At 47.7% G+C, this 17,090-nt stretch overlaps 1 protein-coding gene across 2 annotated transcripts in view; it reads left to right on the top strand.

Annotated features, from left to right (window-relative positions):
- The window catches only part of LOC119453167 (exportin-6-like), a 41,740-nt gene that overhangs the window by 12,181 nt on the left and 12,469 nt on the right, over positions 1 to 17,090 (top strand). Inside the window, exons 6-16 of one of the 2 annotated variants that reach the window (XM_049667606.1) lie at positions 61 to 233; positions 2,885 to 3,069; positions 4,521 to 4,644; positions 4,734 to 4,967; positions 5,943 to 6,094; positions 6,662 to 6,739; positions 7,837 to 7,945; positions 10,474 to 10,620; positions 11,128 to 11,281; positions 13,488 to 13,634; positions 16,557 to 16,819. In XM_049667606.1, the coding sequence (XP_049523563.1) occupies positions 61 to 233; positions 2,885 to 3,069; positions 4,521 to 4,644; positions 4,734 to 4,967; positions 5,943 to 6,094; positions 6,662 to 6,739; positions 7,837 to 7,945; positions 10,474 to 10,620; positions 11,128 to 11,281; positions 13,488 to 13,634; positions 16,557 to 16,819 (1,766 nt within the window). The remainder of the gene's footprint in view (positions 1 to 60; positions 234 to 2,884; positions 3,070 to 4,520; positions 4,645 to 4,733; positions 4,968 to 5,942; positions 6,095 to 6,661; positions 6,740 to 7,836; positions 7,946 to 10,473; positions 10,621 to 11,127; positions 11,282 to 13,487; positions 13,635 to 16,556; positions 16,820 to 17,090) is intronic. The other variant, XM_037715176.2, reaches the window with a different exon arrangement.

Genomic DNA, 17,090 nt, shown 5'->3' with positions numbered 1-17,090 from the left:
GTCGATGGAAAAATACGCTACATTGCCACTTTTTTTTTTTCCCACACTGTGCGAATCCAGGTGTGCTGAAGAGCAGGCCCGTTGACAGTGGGAACGCGCACCAGGCGCTTCGGTGCACCGAGCACCTGTTGAGCTGGTTGCCCCTGTCAGCTGTGGACCCCAAGCTCATGGACGCCCTCTGTTGCTGCAGTGCTGCAGCTTCGGCCTCGTCTTCACTGGAGGGCCAAGCACAGGTACGGCCAAACCTTGGTATAACGAAAACGGATATAACGAATTGTCGGATATAACAAAGTAAATATAAAAGCTTTCTCACCAATATCAGTCCATATCGTACATGTGCTTATAACGAATATCGGATATAACGAAGGTATGTACTTGTCAGATACGACTTCATTATAGCGAGGTTCAACTGTAAATGTTTCAAACGCTTTCTTTTTACAGCGAAGCGGTTATACTGTTTAACAGGAGTTTCGCAGCCGTTTTTCTGTGGTGTAGGTCGGCGTGCAACAGCATGCTTGGTACCCGTGAGCAAGAAAACTAGCGTCAGAGTCCCGAATTCTTGCTTTGGAACGTGATTACCAATTGTAAAATAAAAGTTGCCTTGCGTATGTCTCATTTGCACAGACAGCAACTTGTATGTGCATTTTTTTAACCACTAATCCTTTATTTTGATTTCTCTCATCGCGTTATGCCGGCTCCAGGTTTGAGGTCAGCTAGGAGTTTGCATGGTTGTTGCAGTGAAAGCTGATGTCGTGGTACAGTAAAAAAAAATGTGGTTGATCCCTCTTATATAGGAATCGGTATAGAACACGAAAGTGAAACGTGTCTTCACAGAAGTAGTGTAATGTTTATTGCACATTGATATATAATGTCTATTGGTGTTTTGTGGCTAAAGCGCCCTTAGGCGTTGATGCACCCACGCTGACGCCTGGTGGCACGTCTCCTCCATCACGACTACCAACGTCGATGACCATGAGCAACCGTCGTGCATATGGAAGCTGCACTACGCTGCACACGCTAGCACAACGCGAAAGACGAAGCACGTAACTGACACACTAATACAACGCGCAAGACAAAGCACGTAACTGAATCGTCACCGAGTCAAATCAGCGCGTACAGCGCGTCGTAATTGCAGCCTCCGCGATCAACTTCAGAAACATTTTCAGAGCTAATTGCGGAGGCCACGCTCCGCTGTGCTGAGTACGGTGAACGCCACCTAGGTGGCGTTGGTAGTGCTTCTTGATGCCAGCGTCCCTTCGAATGCTGGCATCGAGGCGTCGTAGTACTGAGACCACCGAAGCGTTCACTGTCGGTGCGCGTTAAGGCCGGAATACATGGAGCGAATAACCGGCGTCCGAGCGAAGAACTTCGTCGGGCGGCGAACGTCCGACGGCCGGCGTCAAGAAATTTGCCGTCCGCAGCCGATCTGCCTGTCCAAACATTTTCGTCGGGCGAACGCCGCCGCCGGAAGCGTCTAGCGCGCAGCGGTGGACGACAGCCAATCAGGAGGCACTAGTTCCGGTCGCAATGCATGCTGGTGTTTCGCGCGCGCGCGCCTTTTCGCGTCGTCTGCAATCGCGTTGGTGTTGCCGTGTCTGCATGTCTCTGCACCGATTGAGTAGTTCCTAGTATGATCTCTCAGGAATCGCGTTGTATTTGTACATCCCATATCCGCTGATCTGCGAGGAAACAGACAAGCAGTGCAAGCTCTCTACAACAACCTTCAACAGAAATCTTCTGATCTCAGAGGCCACATGCTGTCGTCATGCCTATCTCCCGACTTCCCCGATAGATGGCGTTGGCATCGGATATTTCTTTCGCTAGGCTTAGACGCGTTCGAAACGAGAAGCGATCTCGAAAACTACTCAAGGTTATCCATAATACTCTGTCGTCGAAGCGGCCTGAGACTAAGCGAAAGCCGTTTACGCAGTCATTTGCTTCCAACTAAGTGAATTCTACAAGGACAACGCCAAATTCAGTTCGAAGCGGGCGGCCGGGACCGCCGCCAACACGGCGGCCAACGCGCGGCGGCGTTCGCCGCATGTATTGCAACACAGCAAACATCCTGCGTCGTGTCGCCGCGTCGTTACTTGACGCGTGAAGTTCGTCGAGAAAGTTCGCTCCATGTATCCCGGGCTTTAGTGTCATAATGCAGTACTTCTCTTTTCTGCTCATAGGCGGCGGCACCGCCCCGAGCAAGAGCGCGGGTACACGGAGGAGTGTTAGATATATAAGGCGCGTCTGTGTAGCTCTCTGCGAATGCGTTTGTGGCGCAATGGGTTAAACGCTCGGCGATCTATCGTCGCGGACCGAGAGGTCGTGGGTTCGATTCCCAAATTTTGCATGTTTGTGGAACTTTTTCTTCTGGTTTCTTTCTTTGTATTATGTTCTATGACGTATTTCCGTGACGGAAATACGTCAGTGAAGTCTTGGTGGACCCCGGAATAAAACACTTTCGTGTTAAAAAAAAAAACACAGATAGACAGGACATGGGCGTATGCCCTCTCAGTTAGTGTTTTTATCTTCCTCGTTTGGGGCCACTCGTTTTTCTTCGGCATACACAACCAACTAGTTCACACCATGATTCTGCTAGGGAAGGTATGTTGAATACCTTAGCACATACCGTTCCTTACCTGCTGTCATGGGCTGCGAATCCTCTGTTACAGAGCACCAGAATCATTACAGGTGTCATCAGATCAAGTCGCAATAAGCATATACAGGCTTACGAATCGTGTCATAACACACGACGACGCTGATATGCTGTCGCATTCCCAAAGACAGTAATCAGAGATGAGTTCTGTAGCATTTCTTGTTACATTTCTTGCCTTGCGCTTTGTAAACGTTTTGAACCTCGTTCGCTGTTGGTGTTGCTTTTCCGTGACAGGTAGATGCCGAGGAGCTGGGTGTCTTATCTCTAACCTGCCTGTGTGAGGCTCTGGCGCGGGCTACGGCAGCTGACCTAGGATCTGACTGCCTTCAATTGCTTCAGCAGTTTGCCGTCGGTGCCCTGCAGGCTGCCAATTCTCCCGCCGTCGCTGCCTCCGCAAACAACAGGTCGGGAGCATTCGGGTATAGCAATACACAGCACGTAGTATAGCATTACACAGCACGTTACAATTTATAGGTTGCACTTCAGGTGCCGCAACCAAGAGGTGGCACTCCACCTCTTGGTGACAGATCCAACTACTCTAGCTACAACATTTTTTTTAAATGTATCCTTTTCTTTTTTTTTTTCTGTGCTACCGCATCGTGTTGCAGTTTGCATTTTCAAATTACAGTGGTACCTTGATATTAGAACATGTATATAGTGAATTGTGAGATGTAATGAAGTAAATCTCAAGTGTCTCGCCGATATCGGCATGTAAACAATACGTGTGTGCAGTGAATATGGGATATAACGAGGGTATTTTTGTGTCCGATGCAACTTTGTTATAGCGAAGTTTGACTGTATTACATTTGTACTTGTGCCTGAAATTTCCTAACTTCATCACCCCACCTAGTTTTCTGTTGTCCTCGTTGGAATCGGCTAGAGCAGGACAAGGGTAATTGGAGATCGCAGGGAGGGGCCTTCGTCCTGCAGTGGACATAAATATAGGCCTGATGATGATGGCAATGACATTTGTACTTTTTGTGTAAATGGGGATCCCCCCTTTGAGGAAGCTTTACCTCGTGGCAAACTTCCAAATTCAAGTATGTGTGAAATGCAGAAATGCTCTCGCTAGACAACTGCTGAATCAATTTTAATTAAATTCGTTGCACTTAAGAGAGAAAGATGAATTCTACTGTCTGTAGGAAGCAGAGTTTTGATTTAGGCTTCCATTAGCCTTGTTTATAAGAATCGTGAAAAAATAGTAAGCTTAATAAAAGCTGAAGCACAAAGTTTGTACATCTCTAACCCTGCACCAAAAATAGATATTGTAGTTCTGTAAACTGCACCTGTCAGAGCATCAAAAGGGAACAAATGCGATACATTAATTTGTGGTTTACTTGAAATTATTACAGTGCTTACAAGGTTTTTTCAAAAGTCCTACTCGCAAATTAATGTTTTTTTTTTTTTTTTAGTGTGGTACATAATAGTACATCAATTTTCACTTGGGATGTTTGGATAGGTGCTGTTTAGAGAATTGCAATATTGTTTATTTATTGCAGTTACATAGTTCTAAGTTTGATGCTGAAAAAAAAAAAAAGAGAGAGGAAAAAGGAGAAAAGAAAAAAAGAAACCCGATGGCCTAAATAAAATCTTTGCTCCCTGCAGTGTACAGACCTTAACTCTCTTCTTTTAAATGCAATAAACCTCATCACACGGTACAATGCATGCCGAGCAATGCAGTGTCTCCATTCTCATGTATAGGATACGAGGATACATCAGAGTTTCCGAGGTAAATCGTCCCCTTATGCGCAGTTCAAACGTCTTTCAGAAAAACCCTAGCCGTGAGAAGTTAACTAAGCGTTCTGTGTGCATAAGATTAGTGCATACTACCCACGTTAGCTTCCCTGTTTTGATAAGCTATTCTGTGCAGCTACCTTGACAAGCTGATAGAGTTCCTGCGCCTCTTCGTTGGGGCAAGCCTGCCCTGTTTCGAAGACAACAGCCCCGCGCTTCTTCAGCTGCTGTCCCTCTTGTTCGACTACACCTTCCGAGAGGTGAGTGGCCCGCTGCTTCTGAGCCTCGAAACGAAGTGTTACCCTCTGGGTTCGTCGTGCACAAGCAACGCTGCCCCCCGTGACTGCAGTCAAGTGCGGAGCGGTACTGCGTGTGCCTGGAGATGTGGGGCACGCTGCTGGCCCGCCTGGCGGCGCATCGGTCGGCCGACAATTACCGGCCGCTGCTGCAAACGCTGGTGGCCCGGTTGTTGGCCCGATGCTGCCAAGGGGAGGGCAGTGCAGCCGAGTCCCTGCAGGAACCCCAGCTGGCGTTGGTCTCCAAGGCAGCCGAGCTGTCACCCCAGGACATTTGCGCGCAAGTGGTGAGAGCTGCTTCTCTTTTTCTTTCTTTCTTTTTTTTTAATGCAAGAGCATTTATTTGCCTACTCTTATCCACTTTGATGAATCTGCGCTTCTGGCCTCCTTGTGGCGCTAGGGCCCCGTAGATGGCGCCACAGTGCTGCCTGATGCATTTGATGCCCGAGCTGGCCCTGCCCGAGGACAAAAATGTACCGGAGCAGATATTCGCAATAGGATGAAGCGTGTGTCTGCTGCAGCAAAAGTGCAGAAACGACTTGGCACATCGTAATGGAAGGCCAGGATATTTACCCAGCGAGGCCCACAGGGAACATCTACCTTCCTAAAGTGCTGGGATTCAAAGTGGTATAAAGAGACATTTAGAGTATTGGAGAAAAAAAAAGAAAATCTGCAAAGGAGATTGATAGAACTAACTGTACAATATAGAGGTAGAGGTTTTAATGAAGAGAGAGAAGATCAATGGGAGATGGGCAAAATGCTAGACTGCTATGCATGTATGTAATACCTGATTAGCCCAAGCAGGCTATGTGACTATTTGTCGCCGCCTCATTTCGAAGGAGATGCCTGTAGAAATCATCGTCACAAACGCGCATTGCGTGCTTCGGAGCAGCAGCATTCCTGTGATGGTGCACTGCTGTGGTGCCCGATGATGGTGATTATGGTGCAATGATGACGATAACCTCGAGGCCCAGAAGAATGGGCATGAAATGAAAGCCGCAGATCTAGGAATTAAATGGCGTTCGGCCTAGTGTATCTGAAACAGGAATCAAGTGACCTTTTCTTCCATTTCCTCACAGCTGGGGGAGGCGGGGGGAGGAATTCTGTAAGTGTCCACCTAGTGGAGACGTCCATTTTGTCTGCTGCTGAAGTTCTGATGGGCTCAGCTGGGGGTATGCGTTAGAACGAGAATTCATAATTGTGTTTCGTGCACTCAGCTAAGCTCGTAGTGCTCAAAACTAGTGCTGTGGCTGTTTGTACAGATGGAGCTGCTGGATCCAGAGCTCAGCCATTACCAATCACCGCATGGTGCCACTGCGGTTGAACGGTTGCGCAACCTATCCGCCCTGCTGCAAGCTCTGGGGCGATTGGCTCCTCATCTAGACGCCAACCTGGCGCACATGATGACCACAAGGTGAGTTCTTGGATGTGCTTCTGTTCCTTCTGGTTAAGCCAACATTTTGCTTTGACACATAGAAAGACAGCTGAGGTCAGTTCAGGTTGTACCCGACCTGATCTGTGGGCCAGGCTCGGGCAGCCCGACGACATCTTGACTAGGTCCCGTTCTGGGCTTGGGCCACTGCATTTTATTGTCGAGCGGACCAGGTTAAATACAGAGCCCGATTTGAGTATAACATGGCGAATTGGCCCTCGAGAGCGAGATGCATAACTTGTTGCATGAGAACTTATGATGTGGTTCAGTGTGTTTTCCGAATATAGTAGGCTTTATATGTTAATTAAATCTATCACCGGATAATTAAATCTATTTCGTCGGTCCCGTCAGAGTCGAATTGATAGCACTGAGAGTGCCTAAATACTAATACATTGCCAATGAATCACTGAGCAGTGTCGTTTAACTGTATCTTGTACACTTTTTCTGAACCACTGATTTAAAAAATGTCTCGGCCTTCAGAAATGAGTGAGTAGTGAAACATTTCACTCGCAGCTTGAAGCTTCCACTGAAGATATCTTTTACTTGCAGGTTGTGCCAGGCTGCCATCTATGGACGCCAGCTGCTTGCGAATGCAGACACTGTGCGAGCGGCTGACATTTCAAATGTGTGAGTGTGTTGTTGACAGGTACTGAGGACCCATCTTATGCAATTGCAGTGCTGACTGTGAGATCTTGCTTAGGAGTTCCGAGTCTCGAGCAACTCCTCTCTCTTTGAAAGGTCACTGAAGGCATGCATCGAATCAGGCTAGGCTGTTACATTGCCCTTCTAGAAACCTCATGACCTTCATTTTATGCCAGGAGATGACTTAGTCACAAAGCAAGTCGCATGTGAAGGAGCTGCACTCTTCTTTCGCAATTGAGTTCGCTCGTGACAGATGGAGTGCTGCACATTAGCACACATCATCTTCTGCCATCTCCCACAATCATTGAGTTGATGATACCACGATGAGGGCAGTACAGCTTTTACAAAAAGAAAGGGAAAAATTGCGACAGGAAAACAGAGACACTGACATGGTGACAAGCTCAAATAGACCATCTAAACCATTAAGCGCACCATCTAAGCGCACGCATGTATTGAAATGCTCATCTGCAAAGAATTGTCGGAGTGGAAACTCGTTTATTGCTCCCACAGCTCGGGAATCCCATATTGAGCCTTCAATTTTGGAGGCCATGCTTTGCTGGGTGCTGTGGCCTGTTTTGAGTCAAAAAGCCTCACATAGAGGGCGCTGCACCTCTGCAGATAGTGCCTACAGATCCGTGTGAAAGGGTTAAACAGGCGAATTATCTCGCAGCAAAATACAGTAAAATTAGGAGAAAATGTCCATAATTTTTCATGATGAAATCCGATGTAATTAGTATCGTGTGACTGAGCATTCGACCACTATTGATCACTATTAAGGGACACACGAAATCGTCGATGGTAGGTACTGTGTTTTTGCAGTGACAGCGTCAATCGTGTTTTACGTTTACACCATGTTCTCGCTTGCAAAAGCTTTGTCCTCACTAAAAGTGACAGGTTGGACATTTTTTAGCACTGTTCTTGTAACTTAAGTATGACTAAATTTCTGCCTTTAGTGTTCCTCTTAACTTCACTGTGTCAATTGCTTTGCACAACACAAAGCAGAGTTGTTGTTGAGCACAAGGTTTAGTTCAAAAGTTAAGGTGAGCTAGTACATGTGACCTTCCCCCTTTCTTGCTGCTCAGGCAGGCACAGTTGTTGTCTTCCCTGCGATTGCTGTGCGCTTACCTGGGAAGCAAGGTCCCGCCCACAGAACTCCTGGTGGAGGCCGCTGTGCCACCTATCCTCGAACAGGTGGGTTCGTGTATTTAGCTTGTGAAAGCACATGCTAACTGGCCTTTTCCTCGCTGGTTGGCTAGCAGATGATAACACGCTTTTCCGTGCTTCAGATGTACCGTAAGATCTTGTTGATTCGACCCTGAATAATTCGAAAAATTGGATAATTTGGATTCACCTTCTGGTCTCTGGTCCCGGCAAGTGTATGCATTATTTAATGGCGTCAGACTCTCATTAATTTGGACATACTTGGCCGCGTACCAGTTAACTTGTCGGGATATGGGGGCTGAGCCAACGGCCTTCTGCCTCGGCACACCGAGCCCCGCGGTTGGCGCATGCCTGCGCATCAACCGCGGTCCGGTACAAGCTCGAGGAAACAATAGATGACAACCACGTGTACACTCGGAAAGCATTTATTACGACTGCAACTAACACTTCGAGCAGGCCAGCTTGCTATAGTTGACATCGCTGAGGGTTCCCTCGAAGAGAATAATACACTAGGTAAAGAAGGGCTTCCGACTTACCAACTGGGGAATACGGGGGGGGCCGCGGCGTTTGCTGTGGCAAGAACGCGGTTGACTAACCACGTGCGGGAATACGGGAGCGGCGGCGGAGACTTCCGCCGTCGCCGCTTGCTGGGGACCAAAGAGACCCGGGCGATGTCTGCGGGATCTTACGTGACCCACCCGGTGGCGCTGCTAGCGCTTGCGATTCCCGTGCGCCGCCCGCGGAAGGAAAGTTTCCCCTCTCCCAACTCTCCCTGGTGCGCATGCGTCTGCCGCGACGTTCGCTGCGCGTGCTGCGGTCATGGGACCTGAGGGTTCCCACAAACTGTGACAGCCCTTGGTATGCACCAAGTGCAGGGCATGGCGAATGTGTGACACAGAAGAGCAGAAAGCGGCACTAGCATCCAACCTGAAATGAGGCAGGGGAGTCCACGTCGCCATAGTCATCAACAGGAACCGTCCGGAAATGGCATGAAAACACTTCATGCCATTTTATTTTAGTTTTTACTGCTGCATCCCTTGAGAAATGCACAGTCACCATTAGTGATCGCATTCAACAGCAACCACGGATTCATTCACAGTGGTTGCGGCGAGCGGTAGTGTCATTTTAATTCAGCGCAAGGCACAGCACGCGTGATGTCACAAACATGGCAAAAGCCATCGAGGACGAAAAGCGACTCTACTACTACACTGCGATGGATGATGAATGGATGATCATCTATCGCGACATTTACCTGAGGGGCACTATTCCTAATGTGATCCTACCATAGGCACTCTTAAAGTTCGTCAAATTCCGCCAAGTTAGCATTTTTAGCCAAGAAGACGGAGGCAAACGTTACAATATAGTGGAGCTTGGTGGTGTCCAGAATGGCATCCCAGCTCGCTTGTGACAAAATAACAGGGGTGTATGTGCAGTGGCGAAAAGCATGTGTACTCGGATGAAGGGAGGTGTATCGCGTAACTGGCACTTCACTGTGAAAGAAGTTGTAAGATCCTCGAACATACGACGATCCTGATAAGCAAGCGTTGATCAGTCATGAGATGACGAACACTGCAGCTTCCGTGCTGATCTTGGGCTGAACAGAAATTAGGGTTGAGGATTTCTTCATTACAAAGACACAGTAAGCAGCTGTTTAGCCCCCCCCCCCCTTTTTTTTTTGATAAATTCCATAGTAATTTGGCATTCGGTTAATTCAGACATTTTTTGTTGCCTCCTCAAAATTTATTAACATTTTACTGTACTTGAATAGGAAAATTTGTGATTGGACTCGAGTTACAGTTTACTTTCAAAACAGCGCTGCGTACACACCATTGTAGCTAAGTGACCCCAGCGTTCCACTCCTAAGCCCCGAAGTCACAGGTGCGGTACCAGGCATTCCATTGAGATCAGAATCCAAAAACGCTCGTGTGCCAAGCAGTTGGGTACGTGTTAAAGAATCCCAGGTGTTCAGAATTAAACTGGACTGCTAACATCCATTTCCCATTGCACGTGTGTTGCTTTGTGACATCAAAGCTGATCGGCCAATCATTCATTAAAATGATAAACCAATGAAACTATTGGTCAATCTATCAAACGATAAACCACTGAAACTATTAATCGGTCAATCAGTCAAATAACGAGCTGATAAACCAGTCAGTCAGAGAAGCTAGCAAGTAATCAATCAGTGAGTCAAACGATTGGTCGATAAACCAATGGTTCAATTGATAGTGCTGGCCCTTGTGGCTTGCATGAACCTTGTGGCTTGCATGAATAACAGTGTACAGTGCGGTCTCTTGTTAAAGGGAACGCTCAAATGTGTGCCTCTCATTTTGGTGGCACTCTAGCTGCAAGTGGCTGCGGAAGCTATATCAGTGTACTGCACAAGTTTGTCGAAAGAAGTCAGAGGCTATCAACCGCACGTTATCGGCTGCAGATCTAGGAGATTGTAGAAAATCTGGAGACGTTCGACACTGAAGTGTTCCCTTTAACAGTGAACCCCTCTCTACATACTATCTTAGTGCCACGTGAAGTTGACTTCTGATTCTGCCTTCATTTTTCAGAGTCCCGAGAATGTGTGTCGAGCTGCGTGTGGCCTGCTGCTGTCACTAAGCTCTAGTTTGCGGCCAGCGCAGCTTCTGTCGCTGGCGCCCATGCAGCGACTGTGTGAGCAACTGTGCCAGGGGAGCCTTCGACCGCTGAGCCCCCAGGTGTGAGACCACGCGTAGCTGTCTTTCCATTCTCTGCGTGTTCCCATTACAGTACATTTCTGCAAGGTAATGAGACTGATTCCAGAAAACGTATTAATGCGAAACATTCTTTGCCTCTTACCTGGCACTTTGCGGTCAGTTGGTGGGTAGGTTCCGGCTTCATCTTGCATGGGGCCTTTTCAGCGTGTCTGATAGAGGGATTTGAACTGGGGTCCGTCAGCGCAGTTGTCCAATTCTCTACCCATTAGTCCCCGGCGTATACATGGCACAAGAAGGCAGTCGGGCAGGCATTGTGTCAAGGACGGCGCACCACAGCTGTCCGTGACGCAATGCATGAACAGCTGTGCACTTAACAAGCGATGTGCACTTTGTAAAGGCTCTTTAAACATTAACCGTCAACTTAACACTTCACTCAAACCCACCACCTCTTGATGTGATGAGTTTTCACACCGGTGAAGAACTGGTTAAGAAAAAAAAAACCTTGCCTTTTGCGTGTGTTGTGTGCAGTGTGAGCAGCTGGTGGTGCAGGCGGCGCATGCGGCCTTATGCCTGCCTTGGTCCCGAGTACCCGCTGCAGCCCAGTGCTGGGACCAGAGGGCCGCTGCGCAGAGCAGCCTGGTGAATGCCCTGGCACGACCCTTACTGCAGAACCAGCCACCAGGTACAAACACTGCAGGGCACTCTCGGAGTTGTGACCAGGGCAAAGTCTTCTGTATGCCGTATTTTCTGGACTGTAGTCCGCACCATAGTCCGTAATAAGAACAGACCTGGGAAAGTGAGCTGCCTTCAGGTCTCGGGTGGGTAGGGTCCGCAGACAACAGTGCAGAAAATACGGTACATTATCAAAATGGTGGGAATTTAGGGCTTGTTGGTAACATGATCTTCCTATCGAGTAGCTTAAGGTGAACACAGACACCAGAAGGACGTACGACAACGCAAGGTGCTATTAAAACACAAGCGCCTTGTGTTTTCGTATGTCCTTGCTGTGCTGGGGTTCGCCCTGCACTACTCAATACGAAGTACATTGTTAAAGCTTGTGCTAGCTGAAGTAGGCTGATTACAGTGGTTGTTTATGCGCCTCATTACCTTCCATGTCTGAGTATCGGAATATATTTTTTTCATTTGTGATGTCACGAGCCGTGTGCAGAAGCAAGGTTGTGTAGGTGCTCGTGTGCGCTCACAGCATTCTAGCATGGCATGCAAAGAGCTTTAATCTGGAAGGTCTGTATGAATAAACATACGGCTGTTGAAGTGGTTCTCCCTGCAGCAGCAAACGCTAGAGTCAACTGAATGGAAGATGCAATGCGTTGCAAGCCTTTGTAGGCTAGTCACAATGATTCCGCACTGTGAAAAAGACACTAAAGGCCAGCTCTAAAGCCTTGGTGTGCGGAGTGAGAACTGGAGCAAAAACTAAATAGATGTGCGGGATGTGCATATGTCCATAAGTGTTCATATGCTTAGCCTTTGTGGAATTAATGTCTTCTCTGGTGAAAGACATCAGCAGTTATTCGTATGGTGGGCAGGTACTTCATAGACTGTGCCACAGCGAATTAAAGAGACACCGAAGAGAAATGCTAAGGCAGTTTAGACTGGTGAAGCATTCTTTTGAAAACTCAATTTTCATTTATTTCGCGGTGAGAGAAGAAAATGAAGGTCAAAGTTCAGTTTTTAAAGTTTCGCGGCAAAACCACAGCGTTGGTACGTCAGTGTGTTGTCACGGACCTAAAGTATTTTTTCCTATTTGCACTACTGTCATTAGGTAAATGTTGTCGAACTTTGCGAAGTTCAATCTCTGGCTATCTTAGAATACGATGTAGTCCATCTTTATCGACAGAAATTTAACTAGGCGCGAGCAGGCATCGTCAAAACCTCTGACATCACTGTGAGCTGGTGTGGGAACTTTAACATAGAGTCGCCACCTGTCTCTCGTATTTTGCGTCTTTTCTCATGACAAGAGGGGTGTGGTTATTATTGTAGAAGGGTAATTTACAACACAGCTTAAATAAATGTTATCTTTAGTATCCCTTTAAAGTGCGCAAGTGGTTCTGTCTGGTTCTGGCACTGCAAAGTGACGACAAATGCCCCTCACCTCGACTCTGCCGAGGAGAGGGCAGCAATGCCATACGCGGAGTTAGCCTCTGCTCTTTCAGTCATGCTCCTCGGAGACTTCATGCCCCGTGATAAATGGTTGCTCGAAGAAAAAACCTCCTTTGCAGTTGCTCTCAGTAAGAACTGAGAGTGCCTAATCTCCTAACACATGGCTGATGAATCACTGAGCAGCATCGTTTAACCGCTCAACTGCAGACCACTAGGTAACTCGTCAGCACAACGAGCGTACTCTGGTGCCGTTACGTTGGTGGGAACTTCCCGCAATTTCTTGCATCGTGTGTGTGTGTGTGTGCAGTTTGTTGTAATGTTGACAAATACGTAGTGCACAATGACTTTTGCTAATCTTTTTTCGACAAGAGCAGTAAAACATGCAATAGGCCTTCCTGGTATCATACTTTTTTAGAAAGGAAATTGCCGCAAAATATTTAGATCTAAAAAGAATTCCCCACTTTTAAAAATGTTTTCGAAATTTGTCATGGCAATTAAGGGTTTAAAAGATGTGACGTCTTTAGCTGAGGGTCGGTTGGAGTTGAGGAAGCAGCTAGAGTTCTACACACGTGTGAACACGAAGGTTAAAAGTGTAGCACAAAGCGTCTGCCTTTTGAACTTTGCGAAGTTCAGTCTCTGGCAAGGTTCTTCCCTTGGGTCCCGTCTTGAAGCTCTGCATTTTCTGTGATAATGAATAGACTAGCCCGTCAGTCAATCCTTGCGTCCTCCTCTAGTTTTTTACCATGCTCATTTTTTTCATTGCCCCACAGGGGAGGCAGTGGAGCGTAGCCTGAGGTTGCTGCGAGCCCTGGTGGAAGTGCTGGAAGGTGCGGGAAGTCGATCGAAGCAGGTTGCGAGCACAGGTTTGGCTCCGGTGTGGCCCTTGCTTCTGGAGCGCCTGCCACCCACCCTGCACAGTACGTGTCCATCCTTGGCAGGACGGCCTTCTGGCATGCTGCATAGTTGAGTTTGATGTCATGGTGCCTGCAGGATAACTAGCATGTTTAACGTACTCTGCCTGGAACTATAAAGCTCGAGGCAGTTCCATGGCCTTATGTCCTTGGTAATATAGCACCAGTATCCAGACCCGCCATGGTGGCTTAGCGGCTACGGTATTGCGCTGCTAAACATGAGGTCGCAGGATTGAATGCGGCTGCCGCATTTTGGTGGGAGTGAAATGCAAAAATGCCTGTGTCCGTGCATTGGGGTACGTTAAAGGTCCTCAGGTGGTCAAAATTAATCCAAAGTCCCCCACTAAGGAGTGCCTCATAATCAAATCATGGTTTTGGCACATAAGACCCCAGAATTCATTCACCAGTACCCAGGAAAACGGAATGCCGCTTCCTCGAACTTCGTTTTTACATCCTGCCATTCGGGAATGGTTCGGGAAAGGACACAGGATGGAAGAGTAGGATTGGACACAGGCATAACTTCTGTTATGTACTGCCTGTTGCAGTCTCTTATATAATTGAGTACAGTAGACTCTCGTTCATACGTATTTAAAAAAAAAAAAAAAGTGAGAAACCTTACTAACCAGAAAAGCATACGATTCGAAGTCACTAAAAAACTCAGAGCCCTTCCCCTGTCGGGCAAATGGGGGTAATCGAAACATCTGGCAAGACAACACTGTCGCAGGGGTTTTGCTTCATTTGCCCTTAACTCAGGGTCGGCAGCTCTTCGCTGACGTTTGGCCTCAACATCGCGCTCCTGCAACTCGGGGTCCGCGGCTCTTCTCTGACGTTTCGCCTGGACTTCGGAAGCCCTCACGCTAGAATCGGACGACAAGCTTCGCTTACTCCCATTTTCTCGACAGGGGGAAGGGGCTGGTGATTTTGTCTCTTTGGGTCCCACGTGTGACAAGGGTAGTTCAAGGGCACGTTACAGGTCCCCGAGCCCACAGGGGTATGTGCCATTCAGCTTGGACCCTTTCTGCACTATCGCCAGGATCGGCCCACTTTTCAGCGTGACACCACCACCACCGTCGAAACTTGTGAGCCTATAAAGCTTCGCTTAAAAGATTTGGCAAACTCAGTTGCAGCTGACATCTATGTAATGCGAAGCATCGGGTGAATCGTTGCCGATGTGCCCCAAGCCGATGTGTCTCGAGCGGCCCGAGACACATGTTTTCGCTTTTGCGGCTTCGGCAAAGTTACGATTGTGCTCCTCGAATTCTGCCTGGGACAGCAGCTTTTATGGGCGGGCCATCTTGGCCGGAAGCTTTGATGTGCCCACTCAGCAAGAATTGGTGCAAGGCACTGGTCAACCTGGTGGGGCAGCGAGAATTGTGGCGTGACAAGTGCTTTGACAGTGCTTTGTCATTTTTCTATCGTGTAGTGTTTTAAGCCAACAATAAGAAACCGAAACGAAATCAAGGTGGCACGCAACAGCAGAATACAATGGCGCCAGAGCGAAACATGACTTTCGGTTAGCGCCGCCGGCAGCAGGGAACGGCGGCATGTTTGGTTTATCGCCTATATTAAAAGCTTGTGGCACGCTTCCAGCGGCACTAGGCCATACACATTGTGAAACAGATAGGTGAACATGCTTATTGCAATAGGGTTGGCGGTACCTACCAGAGTGGTGTAGTGGCCTTGGCATTGCTCTGCTAAGTCCGAGGGCATGAGATCGATTCCCGGCCACGGCGGCCGTATTTCAATGGGTGACAAAATACAAAACGCCCATGAACCGTGCATTGGGTGCACATTAAAGAACCCCAGGTGATCAAAATTGAGCCATTTTCGGTGCTTGTAAATCCTGCACCGAGATTAACATTCTGTTACGGTCTTGCACGTGATGACATTGATGAACATATTTCTGCTATGTATATGTGTTGTTGAAGCCTTTGCCTTGGCGTATTTTCATTTCTGTCTCAATATGTTACTATAGAAATATGTACACCCACCTGCAATGGCCTTGTGTTCAAGACCACAGTATTCATAAATAAATAAATAAATAAATAAATAAATAAATAAATAAATAAATAAATAAATAAAAAAGGAGTCTCCCATGATGGCATGCCTCGTAATCATATCGTGGTTTTGGCACATAAAACGCCAGAATTAAATTTTTAATAGGGTTGGCGGCAATAGGTATGAATGCAACGTGTAACGACCCGCTAGGGGATTTGTTGGTACCGAAAGAGGAAACTTAGTGCATGTACTGCAGGGAAGTATCCGTGGTGGGCACCTACTGTTCTCGATAGTGCGATAGTGCGTGCGTCGCACCTTTTCTTGTTCATATGGGATCTAGGGGCCAGAAAACGTTGGTGCTAAAAGATCGTATTTTCTGGGGACGTATTAACTCGTAAAAAAAAGAAGCATAATTGTATTGGATCACTTTTTGTATTCTCTATCACGAACGTTGACACTGGGAAATTGTGCGAAATTGGATCGTATCAACGAAGTTCTACTGTATATAAGCAAATGGAGGGAACTTGCAGCTACAGTTGGCTGTAGTCTATGTATTTCATCAGTTGCACTTCATGGATGAACCAAAGAAGCAAATAATATTGCCCTGTGGTGTCACATGTGTCTTTCAGAGTGGATGCGTGCCTTTTAATTGCAAGACTTAAGAAACAGGACAGCGGTGTCGGTTAAGAGAGCAGATGGGGGCATCCAATATTCTAGTTGAGATTAGAAGGGAAAAAAATGGAACTGGGCAGGTCATGTAATGCGTAGGGCAGATAACGGGTGGCTTGCTATAGTGTGTCATTATTATTATAATTTGGTGTGAAAGCGCACATACACTTGAAACAGAAGAAAGGGAAGACAAGGAGCAGGCTGTCAACTAGGGGGGCACAACGCCTGCCTACTCTTCATGAGAGGCTGCACATTCTGCAGGAGGTGGGGAGGACCCGGTGTTAGGCTTGCTGGCATGCCTGGTGCGGGTGATGGCCGCGCAGCTCGGGGCGAGCCGGGTGGGTCCCCTGCTGACCGCCCTGGAGCAGCGGGTGTCCCAAGAGTCTGAGGAGGCAAAGGCCGCTAGTGGACTGGAGTGGCTGTTGGCGCTCTTGCTGCCCCTGGTTCGGGAACCGAGCCTGGGGGAGTTCCTGCCCGCCGTTCTGAGGCTATGCCTGGACCAGGTCCAGCCACGACTTGCTCAGGTTTGCATCGGACGGAAATCCTATTACAGTGTACTCTCTTTAAACGGAACCTCAAGGGACCAGGGAAATTGGTTCCATTTATCAGGAGCTTCGTTTACTGAAAGACAACACTGAAGGGTTGTATGAATACAAAACCAACCAACCAACCATGAGAATGGTGTTCCGTTAAGCAATTTCCATTTATCGAGATTCCACTGCATACCTTAGTTGTGGCATTGTGATTGTGACCACACAATGTTTGGTGTAATGCTCAACATCTGAGCAAGAGAAC

The sequence above is a fragment of the Dermacentor silvarum genome, chromosome 5 (genome assembly GCF_013339745.2).
Source record: "Dermacentor silvarum isolate Dsil-2018 chromosome 5, BIME_Dsil_1.4, whole genome shotgun sequence".
NCBI lineage: Eukaryota > Metazoa > Arthropoda > Arachnida > Ixodida > Ixodidae > Dermacentor > Dermacentor silvarum.
Note: the sequence above shows the minus strand (reverse complement) of the source record. Positions and strands in the feature narration are given on the sequence as shown.